The sequence below is a fragment of the Carex rostrata genome, chromosome 9, assembly GCF_964058835.1.
Source record: "Carex rostrata chromosome 9, lpCarRost1.2, whole genome shotgun sequence".
Classification (NCBI taxonomy): Eukaryota; Viridiplantae; Streptophyta; class Magnoliopsida; order Poales; family Cyperaceae; genus Carex; species Carex rostrata.
The window spans coordinates 5,337,618-5,359,657 of record NC_135926.1 but is presented as its reverse complement, the minus strand read 5'-3'; the positions used below and the strand labels follow the sequence as shown (position 1 = coordinate 5,359,657).

The 22,040-nt window shown below is 32.7% G+C and overlaps 1 protein-coding gene across 1 annotated transcript; it reads right to left on the bottom strand.

The window, feature by feature from the left end:
- Positions 1-15,945: 15,945 nt before the first annotated feature.
- On the bottom strand, positions 15,946-20,088 carry LOC144559267 (alcohol dehydrogenase-like 1). The gene is made up of 9 exons (XM_078308281.1): positions 19,958-20,088; positions 19,665-19,851; positions 18,870-19,195; positions 18,378-18,460; positions 16,923-16,998; positions 16,773-16,837; positions 16,596-16,691; positions 16,282-16,443; positions 15,946-16,177 (listed from the first exon to the last, which is right to left on the bottom strand). Exons 1-9 carry the CDS (start codon positions 19,995-19,997, stop codon positions 16,061-16,063), a joined length of 1,152 nt encoding a protein of 383 aa, XP_078164407.1. The 5' UTR covers positions 19,998-20,088; the 3' UTR covers positions 15,946-16,060.
- Positions 20,089-22,040: the final 1,952 nt, after the last annotated feature.

Genomic DNA, 22,040 nt, shown 5'->3' with positions numbered 1-22,040 from the left:
TCATTAAATGCTCATTTAAACTCGCATATTTATCAACTCGCTTAAACTCGCTCATTAACAATTCGCTCATTTATTAAATGAGCGAGCATGAGCATGCCCCAACTCGCTCATAACTCGCTAATTTAGGATTTACCACATCTAATCCCTGCCACATTCAATCCCAAATAAATTTCTGCCACATCAGCCTTACCTCATTAAATCCTGTGTAATAATCATAGTTTCATCATACATTCATTTTTTTTTTAATTCAATAGAACAAGTTGAAAGTATTACACTTTGTTGGATGATACTATTGATTTTTGTTATATTATATTGTTGTTTGTTGGACGATAGCTGTGAAAGTATCACTGTTGAAGTATTGATGATACTGTTGATTTTTGTAATATGATTATATTTTTGTTAGATTTTTATTATATTTTATTTAAATGAATTATGACAATTTATTAAATTTTAGTACTTATAACTCGTGAGCCGCTCATAACTCGCTCATTTTCGACCCGCTCATTTATCAACTCGCTTAAATTCGCTCATTTACCAACTCGTTCATTTACTAAATAAACAAGCATGAACATACCCTAACTCGCTTGTTAATCAAGCCTAGTTGTGTCGGATGAATGAGCTGAAAAGTACAAAATAGACAGCCTTGCACGGTTTGGATCATGCAAATTGGATCAGGCAGTGGGGTAAGTTCGGATTTAAAAAAAAATAGAATTCATTTAAATAATTTTAAGAAAACAAGTACAATGAGTGGAAAAGTTGCAAAAGTTACTTCCATCGAGACACACTGCTTCAGTTGAGGGGGACCAGTTGCGAAAAAAAATCATCTCTACTGTATATTAAGATTTTGTTGAGGTCTGTCAGTGGAGATGATTTTTGTAACTTCTTCTGTGTTTGTTTTTTTTAAATCATTTAAATGAGTTTTATTTTTATAAAATCCCACAAATTTAAAGTAAATTTAGTGCGATATTAAATATCGCAATATTTGAAATCAATTTTAAATAATAAATATAATATTATTAGTATAGGAGATAGTAGGTTAAATAAAAATCTTTTACGATGATTAAATAATTAGATAGAACGCTAATTTTGACACTCAGAAAAAAAAAAAGTATCTCAAAGAATTTTCTATACACAATTATTTGACAATTTTATTGGACCTCTTAGTCAAAACAGTAAATTTGGATAGAGGTGCTACTTTTACCCGATTATCCGGATCCGATCTGGAACCGAACTATATCTAACTCGGAACCAATCCGGATCCGATTAATTTGGATAGGGTATGATTTAAAAAATATAACTGGTTAAATTATGGATACGGTTACAAAATTAATAATTTAATATCCGATTCGGATTCGAACCGGAACCGATACTGTAATGGGTAGGATATGTGTTTCATTTAATTATCCGACTCATAACCGAACCTAACCCGATACCCGTATAAATACCTGATAAAACATATATTAATAACTATTAATATATAAAAATACAACTTTGCATAAGCCGTGGTGAGAGCAATATTTTTTCACAACTTGAATGTTAGAAAATATAATGCAGTCACATATTCGTTGTGTTTATACACACAGATGAATGTCAAATTTATTCCTTCTGTAACAGTCGCATTAATTTTTTAAGTAAAATTTATTGCTATGAATACATCCTTCAATATTTGCCTTAATATTCTCTGCATAATAATGAAAATTTATTGCTCTCATTGATATGTCATTTCTACAAATTATTAGTATTTCATTCATAGATTTTTTGAACTATAGAAAAGGAAATCGTCATCTCTAATATGTTACTTTCTAAAAATTATATCTCTTCTTCAACTATGGAGTTATTATTTTTATTGTGTTATGTACCATGATATATTTTATTATTTATGAACAAGATCAATAGTATAATTTTTATTTTGCAGTAGTTTTTAATTTATATTGTAATGATTTATGATATGTGATGTTTAAGAAATTATTATATTTAAATGTAAATGATTTTTCAAATACTTTGGAGTTGTGACATATGCCCGCTCCGGATCCGGAACTGCTCCGTATCCAAACCAGATCCGATAATCTACAAACAAGTTATGAGTATCTATCTACCCGGAACTGAAAGACTGGACCCGAAATATCTTCAGATAGATAGGTATTCAGATCCGAATCCGATCCGATTTGAAACAAATAAATATATGGATCGAAATTCAGATCCAAACATTTTTAGAGTACGGGTCAAAATATAATAGTATCCGGACCAGACCCAATTCGATAGCACCTCTAAATTTGGGGCTGCTTTATTTATTCTAACTAATATCTCACGTGTTATTAAATTAATTAACAAATCATCAGCGGATCAAGTTCTCACTGCCACTGAGATATCAACCTCGATTCAATAAATAATGGATTCTCTTATGCTTCAATTTTTTAGAGATTATAAGGATAAAGATATTGACAAAATTAGTTGGACTTTATGAGTAAGACTTGAATGCTATGGATAGCATAAGGTCATTTATGTTATAGTTTTAAAAATATATCGTATAAACTTCAAACTTCGATTTAAGTAGCTTAATAAATTAGCTATATAATAAACTTGTAGAATACTAACTTTTGCTATTTAAATTTTTTTTTTACTATTTTTTATGATTTATAAAAGATGACCAAAAATGATCTAAAAATAAAAAAATTATCAATATTTTAAGCTATTTTTGTAATTTTTCGTAAATCATAAAAATAGTAAAAAAAAATTCAAAAATAGTAAAAATTAGTATTTTACAAGTTAATTATATAACTAATTTATTGAGTTACTTAAATCAAAATTTAAAATTTATACGATAGATTTTTTAAACCATAGCATGAATGACCTTATACTATTCATAACACCCAACCTTACTTGGACTTTATACAGCACGTAAGTCTCGATTTTTTTATTTATATCCAAAAAACAAATAAAATTTAAAAAAATATACAAATTCCGAATAAATTTCAAAAATACCCAAACCGGTTATCCAATAACCGGATTTGGGACAAATGTCCGGTTAACGGATTTCCGGACTCAAAAAATAAATCCGGTTAACCGTTAACCGAACTTATGTTTTTTATTTTATTTTTTTTAAGTTGTGTTTTTTTTAAAACATAAATTTTTTATTTTTTATTTATTTTTTGTATTGAAATATTAAAAATGTTGAATATATTTCTTTAAAAATAGATGGAATACAATATAATTTGATTTATTAGAAATACTGCAACAAATAACCCGGATCAATATTTTTCAGGCCGGATTTTTTGCGGCTGTAAGAAAAATTAATATATTTTTTTATGTGTTATTGGAAAAAAATAAAAATGCTTAGATTCTGAGTTATTGATCCTGGTTCAAAAGTCACTTCTATGTAATCCAGAAAATATTGTGATCTTTCTAGGACATTTAATTTATGAAAAGTTGTATCTATTTTTGAAAAAAAAATAAAAACTTTAAGTTATTTAATTATTGTTATTAAAAAGAATTATTAAAATAGATACAACTTTTTATAAATTAAATGTCCTAGAAGGATCACAATATTTTCTGGATTACATAGAAGTGACTTTTGAACCGGGATCAATAACTCAGAATCTAAGCATTTTTATTTTTTTCCAATAACACATAAAGAAATATATTAATTTTTCTTACAGCCGCGAAAAATCCGGCCTGAAAAATATTGATCCGGGTTATTTGTTGCAGTCTTTCTAATAAATCAAATTATATTGTATTCCATCTATTTTTAAAGAAATATATTCAACATTTCTAATATTTCAATACAAAAAAAAAATAATGTTTTAAAAAAAAAACACAACTTAAAAAAAAAAAAAACATAAGTCCGGTTAACCATTAACCGGATTTTTTATTTTAAAAAAAAATAATAAAAATATAACTTTCCGGTTAACGGTTAACCGGATTTATTTTTTGAGTCCGGGAATCCGTTAACCGGACATTTGTCCCAAATCCAGTTATTGGATAACCGGTTTGGATATTTTTTGAAATTTATTCGGGATTTGTAGATTTTTTTAAATTTTATTTGTTTTTTGGGCATTAATAAAAAAATCGGTGTAAGTCATATATATATATTTTATTTTGTATCCATTGACCAGGGCTGCAAACGACCAGAACCAAATCGAATCTGCCTTAGTTCGAATTCGAATTCGAAATAATTTCGAATCAAACCCAGTTCGAAATTGAAATAGATTAGAATCTAAAAGGCTAGTTCGAATTTGGTTCGGTATAATTCGAACTAGTTCGATTTGATTCGAAATTAGTTCGAAATTGGGAGCAATTCGATTAAATTTAAACTGCAATTCAAAATTGATGCAGTAGTTCGAAATTGAGGCAGTTCGAAATTGATGCAGCAGTTCGAAATTGAGACAGTTCGAAATTGATGCAACAGTTTGAAATTAAGGCAGTTCGAAATTGAGACAGCAGTTCAAAATTGAGGTAGTAATTTGATTACACAGTACTTTAAATATCAATAGAAACAATTCAAACAAATTAGTATAATCTATTACAAACAGGATCCAGCAATTCGGTCAAATATCAATTCTATCCAACAATTCGATTAAATATCAATAGAACAATCACAACAGTTTTAGAATTATTACAAACTCAAATATTAACCTAAATAAAAGCCATTTCTCTAAATCAACATAACAATCACAAATTAATACTAAACCTTTTGGTTGCACATCAGGTAACCTGCACAGAACAAAATTAAACAACTTTCAAAGCTGTCCTGATTTTAAGATCTAGCAAAATATCACATAATAATACAAAAAAACACATGATATTTTTTTTTGGTTGCCCATATGCATCTCTCAGATTGTCATCATCTGCTGTAAAAGATTTATAAAATTTGACAGAAACTAATTGAGATAAAAAGATCTGACAGAAGCTAATTGATATAAAATTAGATCATACAAAAATAAAACATTTCTGTCTAATATTTTCCAAAATAAAATAAGAGGTAGCCATCTAAGCAAGCATCAAATTGAAATGGTAACCAGAAACTGAGAATGTACCAGTAAACTAGTAAACTGGTACCGTCAACCAAGCAAGCATCAATTTTTTTTATATAAAAAGCACTTGTCATCATTTCAATTCAGAAATCAGAAAAACTTATCAGTAGCACAAATTAAGATCAAAATATGCACATGACTTTGAGAATGGGATAGCATAGAGGTTAGGCATAAAGATCTTACAATGCACCAAAGGCTATATTTTAGCCTTTTTTGTACATTACAAATCCGACGGTCGATCAGTTTCACTCTCTAATTAGTTTCAGATTTTTTTTTCTGGTCAGTTTCAGATTCAGATTTCTGGTCAGTTTCAGATTCAGATTTCTGATCAGTTTTGGCACCATATCTATAGCTTCATCTTCTTCCACCTCATTAGTGGGAGTATGAGAAGATTCAGCCCGCGACATCTTATAAAACAGCAAAAGATTTTGTTAACGTTACGGTTCAGATTTGTATATTGCTGAGAATCATAACAATTTAATGTTTATTAACTCATCTATAACTAGCAATAGACAAAAAAAAGTATATTACTTGTTTCTCAAGCTCTTTTGCTCGTGCCTCCGCTTCTTCGGATCTCTCTTCAGCAAATCAAATGGCTGTCTCAAATGGCATGTACTGCAGCAACAAATGAAAATATTTTTAATGAAATATTTTGCTAGTCCTGTACTGGTACAAATTACTTGCATAAAAAGATCTCATACTGATAATTCAAGTCTAATTCTATTAAAAGAGAGTAACACTACAGTCTTAATTCTAAATTTTTCGTATCTAATGAGTCTTACTTGTAAGGTGTGCAATATAATTATAATTGGGTGAATCTCTTAACTTAAAAAAAAGGAACTACTATATTAAAATCAGATTTGGTCAGATCTGTCACCAACAATTAATTAAGACAAATTTGGTATTTGTATATTACTTGTTTCTCAAGCTCTTTTGCTCGTGCCTCCGCTTCTTCGGATCTCTCTTCAGCAATTCATGCTACACACAGCTGCATTTAGAAAAGGAACTACTATATCAAAATCAAAATATTTCAGCAGGTTGGTAAAAAAAAGTTGAAGTTATTTATTTATGTATTTGCAACAAATAAAGTTCTTTTTAAGCACATACATGCACTAAGAAAGCAATTGTTTCCTTGTGATCAACAATCTCCTTCGACTGCCTCGCAATGCTCATCTAGAGAATAGACCAAAAGAAAACAAGAAAAAAGCATCATTAAAACAAGGTAATTAAAACTCAAAATGCTTTCACAACTCTTGGACTTTGGCTTACATACAAAATAAATGGTTTTTAGAAATGGACTTGGTGGTCCTCTTTGAGACTATGATCATTACTTTTCAGAAAAAATATGTCTGGTACCGGTACCAGTATGTACTGCTCTGGTACCAAACCAAATTGGTACATGTTGGTATCAGGTCATAATGTTAAGAGGTGTCACTTTTTTCTATTTCAGCTTACCACCAGCTACACCCCCACAAGAGAGCCAGGTGTCATATCAGGAATCGATTCCAAACCTTGTGCAGTTGTGCAGAACCCAGTACAATCACCTTCACTGAACTGTCATGAGAGTGGCTATGACTCAGCTCCTACGCCTAATACACCAGATGAAAATATGTCCTCCTGAGAAAAATTCAAATTCAAAAGAATATGAGTTGTAGTGTTGTACAATACATGAAACAAAGAAGATGAACTGTACAAAAAATTAGAGAGCAGTGAGCAATATTACACAGCGGAGGAGAGATGAGAGCAACGGCGGAGGAGAACGGCCGGAGAGAATAAAGCAACGGCGGCGGAGAACGCGAAGCACAGGCACTGGCACGGCGGAGGAGCACTGGCACGGTAGAGGAGAACGCGAAGAAGAAGCACCGGCACAGCGGAGGAGAACGCGCAGGAGCAACGGCGGAGGAAAGTCGCGTCGGCTAGGTTTAGGTTTAAGTGAGAGAGAGAAAGAATACTGGTGAGTGGTGAATGGCGATGGGCGATGGCAATGACAAACCTATAACCTTCATCGTAAACTAATGGACGGTCCCTGTTACGCGGAGATTCGAACCCAAAAAGATTCGCGAACTTATCGAATCGAACCAGGTCTGGTTCGAATTCGAAATTGAAATAATTTCGAATCGAACTGGTTTGAATTAATTTCGAATCGAATTAATTTCAAATCGAATTTTTTTCGAACTTTTTCGAATCGAACTCGAATCGAATTACGAATCTCGAATTTTTTGTGCACCCCTACCATTGACCATGCACTGCATAAAGTAAAAACTAATTATGTCTATATATTTACCTGCTTTGGCCTGTTGATGGATCTCATGTCCCGGTACGATTTGAAGTTCTTAAACAGATTCAGATTTTCGAGATTCCCAACATCATGAGACAGATTATCATCGGAAAGCAAACATGTCAAAAAGATCATAACCGATTTCTTTTCTAAAAAAAATACTAATGTCAAAAGCTTTTAGTATTGTAAAATTTCGCAATATTTGCATGTACACTATGTATTTAAAATTCAAACTTCAATTATGTTTATTTAAATAAAAAACTTTTTCATAAAATTTTATAGTTATTGGAACTTAATTAATTTATACTAGATTAAGTTGTAAAAAATAATTGTTCTAAACTTAATCCATCATAGTTAACTAGATCCTTTCGTCTTTTAATCTCTTGATTTAGTATAAATAATTAAATATAATTCTAAAACTTATATAATTTTATGTGAATAAATGAGAATAATAATATTAATGATTATATATAAAAATAAGGCTATGGTACTTTGCAAAACACATGTAGATCTGTACTATGGATCAATATTTTTGTTTTAAAAGTTTAAATAGCTTTCAACATAATATTTATATAAAAATATATTTGGTGAAGAAAATTTTCATTTTTGAGAACTTTGGTATTGGTTTTTTAGATAGAAAATGAGGAGGGTTCAAATGCCTCCATCATGCCTTCATTTTTAAAAACTTTAATAACTCAAAATTTAGAACTTAAAAGTCAAAATAAAATCGTTGGATGTGATATACATCATTTTCTCTATGTGCTCATTAAAAATTATGACATTTCAATTTTGTTTTGATGTGAATCAATAAGTTAAAAAATCAACGTCTAGAAATTATCCACATTAGTAGGTTTTTTATAAGCTCTTGATGACAACCAAAATAAAATTGAAATGTCATAATTTTTTATATGTGCATAAATAAAATGATGTAGATCACATTCAATGGTTTTATTTTGACTTTTAAGTTTTAAATTTTGAGTTATTAAAGTTTGTAAAAATGGAGGTATAGTGGAGGCACAAAAAATAGAAGCATTTGAACCCTCCTCGATAGAATATCAGGTATTCTAAATATTATGGACCATTTGATAGTAGTAATATTCTACCTATAGAAAATAATGGCAAACAAATTTTAAAAAAAAATTTGGTCGGCAAGTATTTTTTCATATGGAAATCCAGTTGAGTGATTCAGATGGACTGTTTAAATCTAAACTATAAATATATATTACGGATCAATGTGTGCATTACAAAGTATCATAACCTCACTCTATTTAAATATTAGATATTCAAATAAAAATATAACAAATGTAATTATTCGTGACTTCGATCTGAGATTTCAATATTAAAATTATTGTTGAAATTATAAAAAATGTCAACGTATTACATACAATAATGAAAGCTCTGTCGTCTTAGAAAGAATAAAATGATATTATGTGGAAGAATATAAAGAGAGTTTAGGTGGTAGGAGTCGCCCAGGCGATTCTGTCTCTTCGCGCTCCCCTCACTCCGAACTCCACTCATATTTTCTTCAATGCTCTACTTCTGCAGTTTTTTTTCTATTACTTTGTGAGAAGCTGCTTCCGCTTAGGATTTGGATTTTTCTCCTCTTATTCAATGATCGAAGAGCGAGTGGAAAAGTTATTTCGGCTCTCCAGTTGTTTTTTATTTTGTTGTTGTTGATGTTGTTTGTTGGAGTTTGTAGTCTATTTACTCTCTTTCTATCCTTTCTTCTCCTCATTTCCTCTTCCTTCTCAACCTCTTCTCCTTGTCTCCTTCTTTCTTCACTGTGATATTTCCACCGCTCGGGTAACCGTCTCTCTGATGATGACGGTTTCTCTGACCAATATAGATTAGATGTTGTATGTCACCAACTCTATTCGGCACTTTCACAGCTTTCGACATAATCCTGCTAGTGTGAACAATAGATTAAGTGTAAACAGGGGCTGAATTAATGCGAACACTACTACAAATATGAAATGGGCTTCCGCAATGTGAACATGGGTGTTATTTTCTGGCTCATAGTGGCTCTGTATCTTGGTGCCACGTACTCCCCCAAAGCGACAGCCAATCTAGACAGTGCAGTCCATCCTCATCTCCAAGTGCAGTGTCAGTATATGCAGATTTCTCATCTTTCGCTACTGATCTTCAATATATCTATGTAGGGGTGCACAAAAAACTCATGATTCGAAACTCAGTTCGGAATCAATTCGGATTTAACTCACTATAACTCAAGTTAAAACTGACTCGAGTTTATTGACTCGAGTCAAAATTGACTTGGTTGATTTATGAGTCGATTCCAAGTTATCTCTAACTCGGTTCGGAATCAACTCTGTTGGACTCATCACACTAAAGCCTAATTCATATATTTTCAATTTTTGAGGCGCCCCAAAACCTTAAAAATTAGAAATATTTGTCACTGCCAACATTTTGTTTGACTAATATTTTTTTTTAGTAATCTGTAGCAGATGAAGAGTATAGAAGAAATAGCAAGAAAAATAGAGAAAAGAAATGCGTACTACTTTATTAGACTTTTTTTTTTTTGATAATTATGTTTGATAATTTGATAATTATGTAATGTTTTGTTAGACATCATAATATTTGGTAATTTGATGAACTATGTACTATTTCTTTTGTTTTGTTAATTTATTAGACTTTGTACTGTTTTGTTAGACTTTATCGGTTTGGTAATTTTTAATTATGTACTATTTTGGTATTTTCATAATTTTTAATTATGTGTTGGCCATTATTTCATTATGTATTGCCTTTAATTGTGTATTATTTTGACAAACTATGTAATATTTTTTTCTTGTTAGAATTAAATTAGATTGTCTCACTATGTACTACATTATGAGACACGAGTCGACTCGCTTCGACTCGAGTTGCTCACGAGTTGATTCTAAATCGGAGTTTTTGACTCAGAACTGAATTAGCGACTCGGACTCAACTCGACTCATGAGTTCGCAAAGTTGAATCTAAATTGTCCTCAACTCAGCTCATGAGCAGCCCTATAAAATAATCACGGAAAACACCAGTCAATTGGATATGAAGAGAACAAAAGACCTTTAGTTAGCTCATATGTTATTTATATGCACTTTTGTTTTGATACACCACTAAAGTGTTATCATATTCTTCAGAAATGCATTAACCGTAATTTAACAGCGACTAGTTATAATCAATTCATATGGCTCATTTCTTGCCTTAAAATCGCCTTAAATTCCAATATCTTCAAGTAGTCTGAAATAATTTATTAGTGCTCATTAATTCTAATTGATACATCCATTTCTTTGGGAATAAATTATGTTGAAATTCATCCAACGATTAGTGAGGGATTTATTCTTAAATAGAGAAAAAATGAGTCGTGAACTTGAAATTGAAAAAAATAATAACCAATTATCGATGGAGGGCGAAAAAAGAGTTTTGATTATTATGACTTCAGTGAGGAATCTATATTCCAGCGATTAGTGGGGAATTTATCAGTGCTCATTCTAATCGATGCACCCATTTACAGTCATAATAACCAAAACTCGCAAACATCCTTTAAATATCATTAACTAGAAATTGAAAAAAAAATATTGGTATTAATTATAGTCGAGACATTAATTTTTATGCGAACAAATTCTACTATCACTACTACAATAAACATTTTTTCCATTGCCCTTTTACTATCGGATGTACTTCCGCACAGATGGCGCTCGTCATGAGTGACAGCATTGTAATTATGTTGAACTTTGTACTATCGGTTAGCGTTCAAAAAACCGATAGGGTTGATGCCCACCTCTTTGCCATCGGTTTATTTTTAACGAACCGTTGATTTTGATTGAATCTTTCACATCGGTTGGGCTATTAAACAGATGCTGTAGATGTGGTGATCTTTACCATCCGTGATGTAGATGAGCCGTCAGCATAAGTTTGATCAATACCAACTCTATTCTTTTTTTGAACCGATGGAGATGTTCAAAAGGGTAATTAATACCTTTTTTTTAGAAGTAATATTCATGCATGCACAAAATACACAATATGTGTCTATCCATACAAAATATATTCTTGAAATATCTAGCTAGCTAGTATAACAGCAAACTCTTCTCAACATGCATAGTGTCGAGTTCCGCAGCTGCGAATTCTACAACTCTCAAATTCAATCCACTATAACTTCCATCATTATCCGTTGTATATTTAAGATTGCAATAACCATCACTGGTTATACGATAGTTCTTAAAATTTTGCAATTCCCATGTACCAAGCATCAGATATTTAATTACTCGCCACACCATAAAGTCAAACCTCCAGTACTTGACCTCAACTATCTCAAGATATCTTCTTGGAGATGATGGAAGCCTCGGCGGGACTCGTGGATTTGATGGTACTCTATCCTCAACTGACCATGGCAGAGCATAACAGTGTTGTTTTGATATTAAATTAACAATTATCAATTGATAAGTAGATCCTTAATTTAACTTACAACAATTAATTAAATGATGCATATGGAAGATATGTATAGCTTAATTAAGTTGGAAAACTATATATATATAGAGGAGAGTTCAAATGCACCCAAATTTTTGTGCACCAAAATGCACCCTATTTTTCAAATTATTTTTCTCCATTTTCAAAGTCCGAATAGTCAATCCGAACCGTTAGATGTGATCTACATATTAAGATGTGCTTGGAGACCAAATTTTATATTTTTTGAAATTTTTTTACTATTTATTAAGCCAATTTGAAAATCGCTGATTTTACATTTTCTGGACCATTGGATCAGCGATTTTCAAAGTGGTTTAATAAATAGTAAAAAAATTCCAAAAAATATAAAATTTGGTCTCCAAGCACATCTTAATATATAGATCGCATCTAACGGTTCGGATTGACTATTCGGACTTTGAAAACAGATAAAAAGGATTTGAAAGATAGGGTGCATTTGGGTGCACAAAAATTTGGGTGCATTTGAACCCTCCTCATATATATATACTTACACAATTCTCATGTTGTACTATTGCGAGCCTTGTCAGGTTGGGGCAGCTCTTTATGATCCAACTTTCCATTTGTAAAAAGGTAAATGTACAAATAGAAACAGTTAAAACCTTCAAGTTATCAAATTTTGGGAGTCTTATCGGCAAAACTAACAATTCTTATATACACACACATGTAATTAGGATAATAATATACAAACACAAGTCGGGATAATTAATTGAACTATATATAAATTCATTAGCTATAAATGTGGGTCAATTAATTCAGGACCATGAATTAATTAACTAGCTATGTGGGTCAATTAATCATGTAAAATTAGCAGCACAATTAATTTGTGACCTTAAAACTATAGATGTGGGTCAATCAGATAAAATTGAATTTGATAATGAGGTCAATTTAGTTAATTACAGTACCCAATATTTTATTATAAATACTTAATTAGACACCCGCGCGCGTCAATTAGAGAGATTAATTAATTATACCAGGAGAGTGCGCTTGAGATGTAATTCCAGAAGATGAACATCTGCAGTAATCTTCTCAAGTAAATTAACAATGATCCATGGAATATTAGGCTTGAGAATCCCTCGCATTGATGTTGAGAATGGGTAAAGTGGTCCATAGGCTGTTCCACCTCTTAGACAGTACACATGTACGCACTGCCTCTTGGGTGGCCAACAACCCTAAGATTACGACAAGTATTTGATCGGGCAAATTACTAATGTAGTCGTTCATTGTTCCTATAGTGGAAGAGGTGAGATGATCGAATAAACCCCAAACAGTCGAGAGAGTACTGTATGCAGGCTCAAGGTGGAAGACGAACGGGTCGATCGAGAATTAATTCAATTTTCTACACGCCATAGGTTGAACCGATGGTGTTAAAGTTGAACACATTCTCCGAAGTTAAACTCCCAAAGTCTTGCAAATTTTGAGTTGCGAATTGAACGGTCCGATCTTCAATTGTGTGGTATGATATTTTTTATCGCTCAAATCTGACGGTGGGATACAAATTCAAAGTGTGTGTTACTTTAGAGTTAGGTTATTGGGAAGATTTGATAGAAAAAATTTAAATGAGACATTGTATATATATATATAAGCAAATTAACTACATATCATATATACCTGATGAAATTAAAATATGTCCCTCATATGATTAAAACATGTTCAATTTTATCATATTTGATCAATTCAATTTTAACATGTTAAATTGTAAACAAACTGCTACAACAATGTTATTACATCATGTTAAAAATTGAAATAAACGAGACGTATGTATAAGCAATCATAATTTAATATTTGATCATTTAAATTTAATAACATGTTAAATTATAATAATTTAATAATTTAAACGTTAATAGCATGTTAAATTATAATAATTTCAGTTTTCTTTAATAGCTGAAAACACTAAGAGCAATCATAATTTTAATTTTGCATAGAAAAAAATTAGTTTCATGTATTTTCACAGATCATGTTCAACGTACGGCTTGGATTGATTATTAGTACTTCCAAAATCAAGTTGCAATTCGATGTTGTAATTAAGTACATATTGTTGCAATCTCCATGGCTCACCGTAGCTCATCTCATATATATATATAGAGAGAGAGAGATGGGCTATGGTGCATTGCAATGTATGGGCACCTTTGTGCATTGAACTATAAATCACCGATTCAAAGTCCAAATAACCGATCCAAACTGTTCATCTTGTTCTCCATATTAATATGTGCTTGGAGACCAAATTTTACATTTTTTAGAATTTTTTTACTATTTATTAAGCCACTTTGAAAATCTGAAAATCCGGGTGAACAGTAAAAACAGTAAAAAAATTTAGACCACCGGATCAGCGATTTTCAAAATAGCTTAATAAATAGTAAAAAAATTCCAAAAAATATAAAATTTGGTCTCCAAGCACATATTAATATGGAGAACAAGATGAACAGTTTGGATCGGTCATTTGGACTTTGAATCGGTGATTTATAGTCCAATGCACAAGGGTGCCCATGCATTGCAATGCACCATAGCCCATCTCTCTCTCTCTCTCTCTCTCTCTATATTTATATATATATATATATATATATATGAGCTAGGCTACAGTGAGTTGCGAAGTAAAGCGACTATTTTACTTTACGCTCATATTTTGCGATTTTAAAGTTCAAAACGTCGATCCGAACCGTTCATCTTGTTCTCCATATTGAAATGTGCTTGGAGACCAAATTTTATATTTTTTGGAATTTTTTTACTATTTATTAAGTAATTTTGAAAGTTGTTGATCTGATGGTCCAGAAAATTTTACTGTTTTTTACTGTTCACAGCAAAGCAGCAATTTTCAAAAATGCTTAATAAATAGCAAAAAAATTCCAAAAAATGTAAAATTTGGTCTCCAAGCACATTTCAATATGGATTAAACATCTAACGGTTCGGATTGGTCATTTGGACTTTCAAAATAAAAATACGGCGTGAAGTAGAAATGCGTTTTACTTCGCAACTCACCGTAGCCCACCTCATATATATATTGCTATATATAAATGGATACTAGCTCCTAATACGGACATATATAATGAAATATATAAAAAGAAATCACCAGCGGTCCAAAGTAATAATAGATGACAAACTATGACATGCAAATGCCAACTCAAACACATCCGATGGTGTAATACACTTTTGCTAACGGCTAATAACATCGAGAGACGATGATGTTTCCATTTTAATGGCATAATTAACAGCCAAAAAACTAATATTTTCCGTCAGTCCCTAATTTATAACCGATCGCGTTGGAGCTTAACGCCATCGGCTCATACTGATGGCGTACGGGTAAACATTTCCTATCGGGGCAATATGCATCGGATCGGACTCCAATGGCAGAACGCGATTTCAACCGATGTAAAAGGGTTTTTTCGTAGTAGTGTATAACAACATGTTGCGTTGCGTGCATCAATTTGATGCTTGATTTTAATTAAAGTCTCATTAAAAGTAGTACAATTTCCAAAACACACGGATGTTCTCCATGTATCATCAAATAGTCTTTTTGAGAACTTAACAGTGGCTGTGAAGGAATGTATCGTCAAATAGTCGCTGACAATTATTTGGTACTAATTCTAATTCGATACAATAATATTTGGTATCCGATTGACAATTCGGAAGACATTTTTATGTAAATTCAGTCCCTTTTATATTCAATCATACGGGCAAATTAATTTGAAATAGTAGGGCATTACTTTTCTAAGAAGAAAAGCAGAAGACGCTAGCTCCTTAATTAGGTTCAAACGAATTTTAAACTTATCTCCAAAAATACAACTTTCAGATTGTTGTCCAAATTATGCTAGATCCTAGAAATTCTGTTCAAAGAGAATCAGCCTTTATAAATTATAATCATCTAAGATGGCTTGTAAATTGTAATCACAAGAACTTGTAACCACAAGACCCGGTAATGGCAACATGGCTTGAAACCGAAAAGCTAAGATGTGCCTCAGAACGAACCAATTCAAAATCGGTTGAAAACTTGAAACAGAACGTAACAGTTCTAAATAAAGTCAGGTTCAGGTACACAGCTAATTGTTTGAGAACTATGGCTTTCATTATTGAAAACGGTATGAAGATACATTTACATGATATCAGATTTGATGCCTTTCTTATTCGATAATTAAGCTAACAATTTTGGAGAAATTATAGTTCATCAATTACTGATACATTTCTGGCAACACACATCTAAGGCTTCTAACAAAATATTTGCTGAATTTAGAAATATTCTTTTTTTTATTGAGAATGGAGTGGCAAGAGAATTTTATATTTCTGTGCTTCATTTGTCCATCCAAATAATGCATCTAAGACTCTTTCCTTCAAGAAGTAAATCAAAAGATGTGTTTATCTCTGCTAAACCAACCTCATGTGTTATAAACATGTCAAGCTCCAGCTCCTACAAATTGTTTTGCTTTTCATTAACAGCATATTGAACAAAATAAATTGTGTGATGAATGATAATCTAAAAGACTTCTTTTGAAGAAGCGTATGAAGAGTTACCTTGCTGAGATACTTATTTACAAGAGTTGGGATGTCAGTTTTTGCCTTGATCCCTCCAAATAGCGAACCCATTACGCTTTTACCGTTCAATATGTTGTAAGATTCTAAGCATAATGGTGAGCCGTGCATCTCCCCGCCTAAAATTATAGTCTTGCCCCAACCCTTAATTGGCAACCAAAAAAAATAAAGAGAATATTAGTTCAATGAACTTATGCTGGTTCAGCTGTAGGTTTTTTCTTCCTGGTATATTATATATAACTGGCACAGATTCAGCTAGGTATATTTCTGGTATGAACTGGCCAATCAGTCTGTACCTTCCGAGAGCTTTTAAATGCATCATTCATTACTGATGCCACACCAATGCACTCGAAGCAATAGTCGGCCCCACCCTTTGTCATCTCTATGATTACCTAATTCAGGAACGAAAAATGAAGGTCAAATTAGAGTTCTGTGCACCATTATTTTGCATTTTATAGGTATGCTAGCATTACCTCACTAATAGATTTTTCACCAAGTTCGCTGGGATTCACGAAATCTGTCAGCCCAACAGTTTTTCCTGCTTATATACATATATCACATAAGAATATATTCCTAATTATCTTAACAGTAAAAGGTATCATAAATAATTAATTAATTGGTACCTAGCTCAAATTTATCAGGATTCAAATCAATGCCAATGATTCGTGATACTCCACGCAACCTGCATCCCTCTGCAACCTGTGAAATTGCATAAAGAACTGGTATTATGTACTCGAAATATCCAAGTACATGTAAAAGAGTAACCAACACAATTGTTGTTATCCAGTAGGAAAAAATCATCTAAAATAATTGTCTCTGTATGGTGTAATTGCTAATTAGAGCAAGAGCATGATACAATCATGCAGCCAGCAGCCAACAGCCAACTATATTGATATGCAGTTTTCTTATTTTCGATAATTTGAAAAGAAATTAAGGAATGGGTAAGAGTATTTTGTTTTGCATAGGACTGGTAAGAATTGTCATGATTCTTAACTGAGCTTCAAGTAGAGGGCCACAGAAATTATATTATAAACAATAGCATTATTAAAAGTTAAAAAATTATTAAGATACCAAAGCACATGCCATTGTTTTTTTAAACGTTTTGTATGCATTTTCTTCACTGCATCTTTTCACCTTATCTTTCTCTCTGTTTTATATTTCATTTCTACAAGTATCAGATCTTTTCTACGTCAGGTTTTCCTTTCATGTTTTTTACTTTTTTGGAACAAAATAAGATCTGAGTTTCTATGGTACGGTACCTCGCCACAATCGAGCAAAGCAAGCCTTGTCAATTGGGATCTTGTTTGTACACCAAAGCAAATGGGAGGATTGGGAGTAATGGACCTAAGAACCTTCAATAACGCCTTATTAATGAAATGGAGATGGCATTGGGAGAGCCCGAAACAGACAGTATGTAAGCACATCATCACTTTTACAGTTTTACTTCACAAGTGATAGACTTCATACCACAGGTACCTCTATTCACCCACACACTTCAAAGAACACACAAATCAGACACGTACTGGGCAGTGGCTTAAACATCTCACTATGGATGCATAATTCGGGCTTTGAAATATTAAAAATAGAATTACCCAATCTCTACACACATGCACTCAACACAACAACAACACTCATACAAGGCGTGACTACACAAGACATCAGGGGTATGTTCGTACATTCCCTGCCAATTCTAGCAGACCAAGAGTTACAAAAACTTCGGCAACTTCTACAAAGCACAACATTGGACCAGCATGCCCACGATGACATACAGTGGAAATGGAAAGCTTCAGGATAGTTCACGGTGAAAAGTGCTTAAAGATGGGCCCATAATCATAACGAGACAACAAAACATCCTGGGTAGCTTTTTGCAATGGAATATCAATGGAATATGGGCGTGACGCATGTTTTTCCTCAAAAATAAATGCAATATGAGTTTTTATAATATTTTGAACCTGTTTGAAAATTGGCTTAACATAAGAACTGAATAGTCTACTTTTGTTATGATTCCAAATAAATACCTTTTTGCAAATAATACCTGTCAAAATCCTATGGAAAATTAAAATACATGTAATACATACAGCTAAACCAACTGTTCCGAGGCCAAAGATGGCGATTGTGGATCCCGCCTCCACCCCAGCCACCTTCCATGCTGCTCCAACACCTGTGATCCAATTAAACGTAATTTAATTAATCAACCAATCATTGAATAAAGAAACCGATAAATTCTGCTATGTAAACATCATCCTCCGTAATTGAAGGTCATTTCTTAGAAGTCTAACTAAATGGAAGGACACATGTCCTAATCTGCAACCGAACTAAATTAATTAAGTCAGTCACATCTCACATGCAAGTGGGTCATTTAAAGTCCTGATCTCATCACTATTATATACCTATAAAGCACAGAAGACCACGTTAAATAAGACAAGTTCTTCATTAAAATAATACAAACTAAATCATGAATTTTCGTCACTAATATATCATTACGAAATTCAGGCAGAATTCTTCTAATCTCATTCACACCATACAACTCAAAAAGAAAAACGAATAATCTCATAAATTTGTGCAGCTACCAGTTGAGATGCCACAACTAAGGAGGCAGGCTTTCTCAGGTGAGATAGCAGGGTCCACCTTGGTGACATACGCGCCATCTACAACCGTGTATTCGCTAAAACTCGATACAGATAGAAAGTGATTAATCGGCTCTCCTTTGGCATCAGCAAACCTAGTTGTCCCATCTCTAGGCATGCCATGTCCGATCTGAAACTCGAGTTTGGAGCACATATTGCTGCGCTCTGAAGTGCAGTCAATGCATTCATTGCATTGTGCCATGAATGTGGGAACCACCAGGTCACCCACTTTGAACTCGTCTACATGCTCACCAACGCTCTCAATCGTCCTGTATAGCAGCCCGATTGAGTTTCAATATATAAGTTTGTTGTCGAATTATTTTAAGGAACAGAATGAACTTTGGGATTTTTTAAATTTTGGTACTTGACACAATAGATCGGTACTGTAACATGATATCCTGAATTTGTGATAATATGTAACCATACTCCGCTTAGGTAGTAAAAGGAATCTCATAATTAGATTATGTCAGAAAATTAGAGTGGCATAACGATAAAAACAAAGTAATAGCAAACCAGTAGCAAAATAAAACAAAGTAACAAACCTTAACCTTAAAAAAAAAAAAAAAAGTAGCAAACCTTAACCTTTTACTCAGATCAAAATAAAAAAAAAGTAGCAAACCAGACTAATAAAAACTAATAGCTAAAATCCTTTTCTCAGAAAAATTTAATAATAATAATTAATTAAATAATAACAATAATAATTTAATCATTTATTAAATTTTTTAAAAAAGTACATACCCAACAGCCTCATGACCGAAAATAATCGGATGTACTGCGAAGGGGCCTGCCTTCATGCGCCAAAATGTGACATCAGTATGGCAAAGGGAGGTGCATATGATCTTTATCCGGACCTCATACGCTTTAGGCGGTGCCACCACCACCTCCTCTATCTGCAACGGTTCTCCGCCGGCTCTGCTCACCGCCGCTACATGTTACCATACAATCAGACAAATTTATCGTTATTGCAAGCTCAATTGTGGAAAATCAGATAGAGAGATCAGAGCACATGAGATATATTAGCATGCTAGTACCTTTGCACTTGATTGGTTTTATGGTGTTGGTGGTGGCCATGGTGTGTTTGTGTTTGGTTTTCTTTCAAGCAAGGTGAGGAATAAAGTAGATGGGAGAGGTTTATATTTATATTGAAAAATTGGATTATATGTTGGATTTATTAAATAGTAGATCCGTTATGGAAAATCCGAATCCAAAACCCAACCCGTTATGAAGATGTGCATTGTTTTTTATATAAACCATATCATTCTCTCTCTGAAATGTGTGAATAGTGAGTGCCAAGAAAGAGAGAAAAGATAGAGAGCACTAAGAAATATTATGTTTATGCTTGAAGGTTTTAGGTCGTGGAAAACGCAAGGCTTTCGGCTTTGGCTTGTGATTTCTTACAGAACCAGTAATACTGCTACACTCGTAAGATCTGCTTTCGCTTTCGCTTCCGCACGAAGATTAACGAAGTAATTTGTAAGTTCTATCCGTTAGTTAATATTGATATCAGAGCACAGTTATGGCATGTATTCTGATTTTAATAATCACGATTTTTTTTTATCATAATCATAGCCAAGTTTTGCATAAATTTAATGTTTTCGAAAATTTTGTTTATACATGAGAATAATTTTTTTGAAAAACTAATTTCACGTATTCAGATATTTTAATACATAATATGGAATTATTTTCAAAAATTAATTTCATGCTTCAGAAATGTCTAATTAGAAACAAAGAATTTGGAAGCAATTTTATTATGGAAATTTCCAAATTTAATTTGCAATTTTTTTTGTTGAGTAAATATGATAAATGTAAATATGAATTTTAAAAAAAAAAACGTATTTAATGTGGTACTGCTGAAAATTGAAAGCATATGAATTTAAAAAAAAAAACTATCAAATCGTGTTTATTTCATTGAATATCTATAGAATGTGGTACTGCTGGACATTTGTTCTTACTTTGCTGAAAACAGGCGAAACCGAGGAAGAATATGGAATTCTAAGGTTTATACACGGTCTGTGTACCTTCTTATGCGGACCGTACAACTCTCTGCCCGACCACAGACACGACCAGGACACCATCCACACGACCTGTATATGATGCTGAAATTTCAGGACCTGAACTGAAAACAGTAACTACTTTTGACTCGTAACTCCGTTTTGAGTGTATGACCACTTTTCAGAAAGCTTGCGAGAAGATCTACAATCTGAGCCAAAAACACAGGCACATGGTTCGTGTTAAGCATTTCCGAAAACAGATCCAGAATTTGAAAATAAGGCTAATTGAAGGAAGGTTGGCCAGAAAAGATTATAAGCGGGATTTCTTGCACCAGAGACCTCATTTTGGAGCAGAGAAGATATTTCTAGGGTTTGGGAGAAGGCTGCTAAGCTTGGAGGCAAAGGGAGGAGGAAAACGAGAGTTTTCCAATGATTCCTCTTCTTCTTCTTTCTTCGAGTTTTATCATTTCTTCTTGTTTTCTTTTCATCTCTTTTAATTGCTTTAGAACCATGTTAGAGTAGACTTTTTAGTTTCTAGGATTTGGATGTAATCGAATGTTTTGTTTTGCATCTTAGTTATTGGAATTTTTGTGTTGAAATTTGTGTTTGCTTGATTGTGTTTGATTTTAATTGCTTAGATTAAATTGTTTGATTTTTATTAGTTTGCCACTAGATGCATGATCACATCTAAAACGCATTTTAACTCTTATAATCTTTCAACCAAACTAAGTACATGAGGTAGGTTTAGTGATCCGAAAGGTGAAACCAAATAGTAGCCGAAAGGTGAACATTTCCTCTTATCGACGGATAAGAGGTTACCTTTAGAATACCAAACAAGTAACTAGGTAATTCGGACTAATATATGCAAGTTGAGGTCTAGAACCCGACGAGGGCAAATATTGCAATTCCATACCAAGTTAATGAACCAATATACGATAGTTGAGGTTTAGAAACATTAGGTCTGGTTAGTAAAACCCTACAGAAAGGAGCAACACAGAAAAACAGTAACTGCTGCATTCACTCGGGGGCCACATGGACCGTGTACATTGGACACGGCCCGCCTGTGTAGGACAGTGCACAGACCGAGTACCTCGAGGCAGAACTGAGATGAAGTCAGAACCTT